The sequence below is a fragment of the Perkinsus marinus genome (genome assembly GCF_000006405.1).
Source record: "Perkinsus marinus ATCC 50983 genomic scaffold scf_1104296962770, whole genome shotgun sequence".
Lineage (NCBI taxonomy): Eukaryota > Perkinsozoa > Perkinsida > Perkinsidae > Perkinsus > Perkinsus marinus.
The window spans coordinates 216,981-224,609 of NW_003205331.1; the positions used below are offsets into that span (position 1 = coordinate 216,981).

At 47.1% G+C, this 7,629-nt stretch overlaps 1 protein-coding gene across 1 annotated transcript in view; it reads left to right on the forward strand.

The window, feature by feature from the left end:
* The window catches only part of Pmar_PMAR000564 (ubiquitin-protein ligase, putative), a gene marked incomplete at both ends in the record, with an annotated part of 11,716 nt that extends 5,754 nt beyond the window's left edge, over positions 1 to 5,962 (forward strand). Inside the window, 23 exons of the mRNA XM_002771465.1 lie at positions 85 to 167; positions 220 to 303; positions 514 to 673; positions 732 to 814; positions 858 to 1,028; positions 1,074 to 1,143; positions 1,191 to 1,288; positions 1,340 to 1,476; positions 1,528 to 1,716; positions 2,300 to 2,460; positions 2,775 to 2,945; positions 2,993 to 3,073; positions 3,107 to 3,204; positions 3,537 to 3,666; positions 3,716 to 3,882; positions 3,936 to 4,017; positions 4,356 to 4,401; positions 4,445 to 4,600; positions 4,651 to 4,780; positions 5,536 to 5,598; positions 5,645 to 5,730; positions 5,776 to 5,875; positions 5,924 to 5,962. Of these exons, the coding sequence (XP_002771511.1) occupies positions 85 to 167; positions 220 to 303; positions 514 to 673; positions 732 to 814; positions 858 to 1,028; positions 1,074 to 1,143; positions 1,191 to 1,288; positions 1,340 to 1,476; positions 1,528 to 1,716; positions 2,300 to 2,460; positions 2,775 to 2,945; positions 2,993 to 3,073; positions 3,107 to 3,204; positions 3,537 to 3,666; positions 3,716 to 3,882; positions 3,936 to 4,017; positions 4,356 to 4,401; positions 4,445 to 4,600; positions 4,651 to 4,780; positions 5,536 to 5,598; positions 5,645 to 5,730; positions 5,776 to 5,875; positions 5,924 to 5,962 (2,585 nt within the window). The remainder of the gene's footprint in view (positions 1 to 84; positions 168 to 219; positions 304 to 513; positions 674 to 731; positions 815 to 857; positions 1,029 to 1,073; positions 1,144 to 1,190; positions 1,289 to 1,339; positions 1,477 to 1,527; positions 1,717 to 2,299; positions 2,461 to 2,774; positions 2,946 to 2,992; positions 3,074 to 3,106; positions 3,205 to 3,536; positions 3,667 to 3,715; positions 3,883 to 3,935; positions 4,018 to 4,355; positions 4,402 to 4,444; positions 4,601 to 4,650; positions 4,781 to 5,535; positions 5,599 to 5,644; positions 5,731 to 5,775; positions 5,876 to 5,923) is intronic.
* Positions 5,963 to 7,629: the final 1,667 nt, after the last annotated feature.

A 7,629-nucleotide genomic window follows, 5' to 3' on the forward strand; every position in this document is an offset into this window, starting at 1 on the left:
TCAGGGGCGCTGATAGTGTTCGAATAGGTAGTCTGCTGGTCAGTCGTCGTTTATGGTGTTGAAGGGTTCTGTCTTATGTGGTAGATGAGGCTAGGGCCGACATGGAGATGCCTTGCACTAGACTCCTAGGGCAGCCCGACCATCCTCCGTTCCCCAGGCTGTACGAGGTAGTGCATGCTGAGGGGCTGTTCTTGGATGCTCAGCTGGTATACGGTGTAGGTCCCTAGTGGTGATGATCCGGCTAAGGTGAGGAGCACTATGACCTCCCGTCTGCTGGTGGCTGTTGAATTTATCCTCACCTGGGTACCCAGTTCGAGAGATTGGCTGATGAGACCGGTGGGTGGGGGAAAGGATGCATGTGTTGATTACGGTATGAAAATTGTGAGAAAATTTTGGGGAATTCTTGTTTTTTTGGACAATTTTACTCGAGTTCATATGTAAACTTGTATAATCAGCTGTGGAAAGCAACCATATATTCCTTCAACGGTGTTTTAGTGAACTGTGTGTACGTAGGTGGTGTCGGCGTCGACTACTGGAAAGGCTCCGAGTGGTATCGAGTTGTTGATCGATTTGGTGTCCTCGTCACTTGTGGATGCATCTGCTGTGACCCTCGGGAACCTCTTGCTGCTGTTGTCGAAGCTCATTGTGCCCTATAGAGGGAGGCCGGCAGGGGGTAGGAGGAGGAGGAGGAAGCGGGCAGGGGTAGGAGGATTGAATGCTGATGATGGTAGTTACGACGACTCGAGAGGGGTCATCCGATGGGGCACCGAGATCTTCTGAAGGGGAGCAAGTGGCTGCGAGGCAGAGACAGAGGGTGGGAGAAACGCCCTTGCCGGGGATCGAACCTGGGATGTCAGGTTGAGAAGTCCCAACAGCGGTCGCGGGTGCTAATGCAGCATATATCGGCGGACGCTGCCAGGAGGTTGATGGGATACGTTTTTGGACCGGCCTCGGGGGACCTTGTGCAACGTCGATCACAGGCTGCAAGGATGGACCCGCGTTACGAGATGATTGGAGATATGAGTCTGGTAAGGTCTCGGGTTCGATCCCCGCATCCTGCATTTTTCCAACAGGCAAATCCCTTTGGCATGGAGCGTGTATTGCATGAGGGCATCGGTCTAGTAGTGGCACTTGCTGAAAGCGGTGAGTGGATGATGTGGGGCTCGGGCGGTCAGAATTGGTCGTGGTAGATTCCCACGGTCGGCAGCTCAGAGGGGCACTGGCGGCGGAGCTCGGGCAACTTGCGGAGAGCATCGTTGAGTTGTTGAAGGAGCCGGCTGAGTGTGAGGTGAGGAGGGGTCCATACCACACCAATCGCGACTCGTGTTGGACCCTTTAGGAAGCGAATGAGAAGCTGCAGAGGGAAGGGCAGAGGCTGATGCGGTTTGTGGGGGCGTATAAGCAGGTCGCTCGGAACAAGTGTCGGAACTTGCCGGAGGAGGAATTCGATATTGCCTATAGGAACACTCTCGCAGAGTGAGGACGAATTTTGTGGCGCAGTGACGGAATTTTGACCTAAAATTGTAGGTACCTCACAGGGTCAGCATCGAACCCTGGCCTTGTCGATCTGTGGAAGGCCCTGGATGAGGCCCTGCTCCCGTATGACTGTATTGATATGCGACGAACAGAAGGGCAGCGGCAGCTTGAGGAGTTGAGGGCCAGAGAGGGCCCAGGAGGGGCACTCAGTGTGGACGATGAAGAGGAGGGGGAGGAAAGGTGGGGCAATGGGCGGTGACGGGAGGGAGCCGGTGTTGGAATATATGTGAGCTCCAGAGTTTCATTAGTAATTATACAAATTTGGGTAGAAGTGTGCAAAAATCAGTGAGAATTTTTTTCCAAGTTTGATTAGAATTTTCGTATTGTCACCAACACATGTATTCGACCATTTGCGTGGTTAGTATTGAAAAATGGTCGCTTGCTGGGATTTTATGACTGCGGTTGCTCGAGTGGAATTCGGGGGAAATGTGGTATGATATATTTTTATTCATTCCTATAAAAATGTGGTCTATTGCCCTGTATTGATAATCGTTGGAGTATCGAATAAGTAGAATATAAAAACATCATAGTACTTGTATACGGCCCTTGTGATTTGTGGATAAGAAATTGGCATTTCGTTGTCTATTCTGCCTGCTTTACTGGAGTTTCACCCCCCTAGTGATATGAACAAAAACACTAGTGAAAAATATATTTTACGACTACTGCATATCACCGCGAATATCGGGGTTTTCACAGAGTATCACGCCACTTCACGTAAAACGAATGGTGAAACTCTACTGTTGGTTACATTTCTTTACATCAGAACACCGTTGGAAGAAGTAGTGGTTGCTAGCGGTGAGGAGGAGGAGGAGGTCCAAGCCAGCGATAGCGATGATGAGGCTAACGGCCGCATACCGACTAGGTTGCATCGTATCATGGGTCTTCTGGAGGCCTTTATGATCGCCTTTGGCAGTCAAAAGGGGGGTAAGTTTAGTAGCGCTCGCCATGTTGATCGATTTGTATCCCTTGATATGGCAGATTCACAGACTGGTGGTAGTCAAAGGCATTACTCGGTGACGTCTTCGGCGAGTAGCGATACGGGTGTGGTTTCACCAGTCGGGGAGGCCTCGAGCTTTCCTGCGGGGAATCGGGCCAGTGCGAGTAAGGGGGATGGGATGTGGGGGAGGGATGGTATGGCGAATTTATTACTGTATGAATTTGATTCACTGATTTTGATTGGAAATTTTGTAAATCTACTTTGCTAAATTTTGAAGACATTTGTGGTTGTTTGTTTTCAGGGAGCGCGAGCAGTTCGTCGTTGATGTCGGGGAACTCGGAGGACATTTCTCCTCCTTATGAGAGAGATATGAGGAAGCTGGTGGCCTTTTTGGAACGGCACAAGAAGCCTGTAAATGCTTGTATAAAGAGGCCAACGGACAGCCTTACTCGAATGCTGATGAATATCATTCGTAAGAGCGAGGTTGGGTTCGGGCTGGGGGAAGTTTCAACTTGCCAGGTATAGCGCCGCATGTGGTTGATTTTGATAATAAGCGCGCCTTTTTCCATTGGGAAATGAATAACAGAGGTAGGGGGGGAGGTTGTGCCGAGGAGGAGTAGGGCTGGGGTGTAGGTCCTCGAATGGGCATGAGACCTATCAGGCTGAATATTAGAAGGGATCATGTGTTCATGGACAGCTTCCATCAGTTGCGCCCGCGCACGGCGGAGGAGGTAGTGAAAAAGGATTTATGGTATGTGATAAAATGTGTTAAAAACATTCATTCTGCGGGGAGCAATGGTCTCATCGATCGCGCAGACATGTACGTTTTATAATTTTCATGGAGTATTATACTACTATACGTTAAATGGGTGAAACTCCAATATTAAATTTGGCAGTAAAGTGAGAAGGTTAATTTTTGTGTATTGGAGTTTCACGACCCGTTTTACGTGAAGTGGCGTAAAACTCGGTGAAAAACTAGGCGATATTTGTGCCTTGCAGTAGTCGTGAAATATGTTTTTCATATCACTAGGGTGGTGAAACTCCATTGGATGATATGTGTCAGATGAGGGGAAAGCTGTCGATAGTATTCTCTGGTGAAGAAGCAGTAGATGCTGGAGGTGTGGTACGGGAGTGGTTTGGGATTTTATCTCGGGAAATATTCAACCCGAATTATGCACTCTTCAGCACAGCAGGTGAGGTTGTTGTGATGGAAGTGTGAAGAAGTAGTGTTTGATTTTGTAGGAGGTAACTGCTCAACGTTCCACCCTAACAGTATGTCCTATGCTAATCCGGACCATCTGGCGTTTTTTGAATTCTGTGGAAGATTCATTGGAAAGGCAATTTATGACAACCAGAGGCTAGACTGTTATTTCACGAGGAGTTTCTATAAACACATGTTGGGGAAGCCGGTGAGAGGGAGTGCTTCGCTCCGCTAGGATTTTGGGGATTGTTTTGTTGAAAGGTGTCATGGCATGATATGGAGTCGGAAGACCCTGATTTCTATCGGCAAATGCTGTGGATACTCGGTAGGCTTGGTTGGGATGGTATGTTTTGGGCCTGTTTTGTATCTTCCGCGGTCGACCTCAAGATATCCGTGTGGGTAGCTGTCAATTGGCAGGAATTGCCGATATTCGAACTATGTATCCGATCTCGCAATGTGAGAGAGGCGTTTGGAAACTTCCTTAACTAAAATCAATTGATTTTTTAGTTTTTGTGATGGTCGTAGTTGAGTAACACTTTTTCCATCAACACCTTTGCGAATAGTCGGGTTTCTAATGGCCACAATAATAACTGTGAATTTCAGGAGCTTCCTAGTTTTGAAAGCTACTATCAGATCTATCGCTCACAGATACTGACCTGAACTCTCCGGAGGGAGCAGTAGTAGCTGCGGATATGAATTTTACAACAGATCTGGACGACTTTGGCAGGTGTGGTTGTTGTTGTTGTTTTGAGGTTGGACGCCGTTTTCAGAGTGCGCTCGGTGGAGTTGAAGGAAAACGGTGCGAACATAAGGGTGACCGAAGAGAACAAGAAGGAGTATGTCCATTTGGTATGCCAACATAAGATGACCCAAGCAGTGAGGCCTCAATTGAACGCCTTCCTCAAGGGCTTCAATGAGCTGGTAGGGCGGTACGTCTTTGGGGGGGCGAGGGGCATGCGTCTGGTTAGGTGCCGAGTGACGTGCTGGGCCGCATGTTTGACGATAGAGAGTTGGAGTTGCTCATATCGGGGCTGCCCACGATCGATGTAGAGGACTGGAAGAGAAACACGGTTTATGTCAACTATACTAAGGACTCTGATCAGATAGTAAGAATAGGGGGGGGGCGTCTTTATATTGTGATGGATGGCGGTGTGGGAGCAACTACATGTGTAGGTGACATTTGAGGAAATTCTCCCTGGTTTCTGTACACTCTTACCCGAATTCGTATATAAACTTGTATAATTAGTGAGGGAACTTCTGGGCTCAGCTGAGGAAAGTCATCATATATTCCACCGCTGATGGGTAGTGGGGTACTTTACAGCGTTTCGAGATCTTATTTATTTTCTAGCGTAATGTTTGATTTTTTGCCCAGCCGGTTAATGTTCATCATTGAGTGCGTCCTTGGTTGAATGGATAAAGGCATTAATCTTGTTGATATTGTATTGGAATTATGGTTGATGGTTCATGGGTAAAATGTTAATGAATATAGGTAGAAAATCAAAAACAATGGAGTTTCACCACCCTAGTGATATGAAAAACAATAGTGAAAAACATATTTCACGACTACTGAGTAGTGCGAGTTTCGCGTTTTTGACAGAGTTTTACGCCACCTCAGGTGAAATGGGTGAAACTTCAATGTAAAAAATAGAATTTAATCGCTTTTATGTGGAATGGCGTAAAACTCGGTGAAAAAAGCGATATTCGCGGTGATATGCAGTAGTCGTGAAAAATATGTTTCGCTAGTGTTTTCAACATCACTAGGGTGAGACTCCAACAAATTAAACCTGGAAATGCTGTAGTCAAGTTTTGATGATGGACAGTGGAGCTCATGGGGAGACTGAGATCCATACATGCGGTTCAGGTTTGGTTCTGGTCGGTAGTGGAGGAGTTCAACCAGCAGCAGTTAGCGACGTTCCTGCAATTCGTGAGTTCAACGGTTGATCTGTCGGGTTTTATTATATGGTGTTCAGGTGACGGGGAGTAGTCAGGTGCCTTTGGAGGGCTTTAAGGCGTTGCAGGGGATGAGGGGACCACAGAAGATGTCGGTCCACAGAGCGTAGGTCTATTGCGGTTGGGATGAGTTCAGGGAGGTGTGGTATAGGTATGGGGCTGATCGTTTGCCGACGGCTCATACGTGCATGAACCAGTTGGATCTGCCGAACTATGGTGATAGGGAGACTCTTAAAGCGAAGCTCGTGCTGGTAGTATTAGAGTAGTGAACTGGACTCGCTGATTGATGGTCATCTCAGGCGGTTAATGAGGCCCATGAAGGCTTTGGCTTTGTGTAATGAGGAAGTTGGTGTAGTATTAAAGGAGATACCTCTTTTTGTTTCCATACGATCTACGAAACACGGTGCTGAGTTGAAGTGCGTTATATCCATCTGGGGTTGTTACTCTCCTAACTGTTGTTGTTACCGTGGTCGTTGTTGTTGTTGTTGTTGTTGTTGTTGTTGTTGCTGTTACTGTCACTGTTACTGTTGTCGTTGTTGTTGTTACTGTTGTTGTTGTTATTGTTGTTACTATTGTTGTTACTGGTGTTGTTGTTACTGTCGTTGTTGTTACTATTGTTGTTATTATTATTGTTGTTACTGTTACTGTTGTTGTTACTATTGTTGGTACTGTTGCTGTTATTGTTACTGTTGTTGCCAGCATGCTTCCCCCTATATTCTTGGTCGTAGAAATACGGTCGTCGTTGCTGTAGGCTGTGGTTAGAGTCCCAGGGCATTCTGGAATACCTGGATCGCTGGAACTACGACCCGAAATCTATGTCCTTCTTTACCATGAAATTGTTGTCTCTGCCCGCGAATGTGATTTCCTCATCTCCTAGGTATGCTCTTGAAAGTAAGACGTATGGATTCTCGGAAGGTTTGAGTGATTTGTCGTTAAATTTGATGTCTACTCGGGACCCTCTAGCCGTGAAGGTAATGCGAGTCAGCCAGATCCACCAAGCTCGCCCGGTTCATGGCATCATACAGGTCCTATTCCGTATCTTGTCAGCTGGGACCTAAGATATGCATGTGTCATCTCAGGAATGCCACAACCCTTTACTGCCAGAGAATACTGTGAGGAGTCTTGAATGCGCATCACCTAAGCTACCCCGAGAAGTGAGGTACGCAGTGGGGACCTATTCAAGACGATCCGTGTCGCCGTGGACTGTATAGGAGGATGAGTTCACAGTCTACTGGTGAATTCGATGCTTTTTCCCGCTTAGTGACATGTTTGTGGGGGAAGCCTTCCAGGGGTATATCAACGTAGCTGTGGACAGCCCAAAAGTCAACACTCTCTATGATGTTACTTTGAAGGTGAGTCGGAGTGTTACTTTAAACCATGCAGCATCAGTGAGTAGGTGGAGTTATCGTGTCCCGCAGTAGGAGAAGAATGTGTGAAGCTACTTGATACTAGCGACGACCCACTACGGGTGCTGGCTAAGGAATGCCCTGTGGAGCAGGTTGTTTCGACGAGGGGCAAATTCGTAAGCGGAAGTTGAGTTTTTTCGGTCTCGCCGTCGATTGCTGTATGGTGTGGATTCGAATCAAAGGTCTGTTTGAAAACGCACCAGCATTGGAAAGATCTGTTTCCTCAATTTTTGTCGGAAAAATTTCTTGAGAAAATTCTTCCGATGTTGAATCGAGTGGCGTAGTAGTTCATACGGTGTTGGCAAGAGCTCTCAAATGGTGAAGTACTAGAGTTGTCACGCATCATGAAATTCCGTGGGCTTGATCCTGTTCGCCGATACTCTGTTGAGTTGAGCTATTCTTCTTTGTCTTAGTCTCTCGCTGTTCCCTCGATACATATACTGCAGGTTCAGATAAGGTAGTAGTATTATCAGCTGCTTCGCTCCGCTCAAACTGGCAAATTTGTAGATATGCGTTATCACCTGGTGGGGAGGCGCTGTATTTCAAACGGAGCTATAAGTTCCCTGTTGTGGCCCCTCTTGCTGTTCATCACGAAGCGG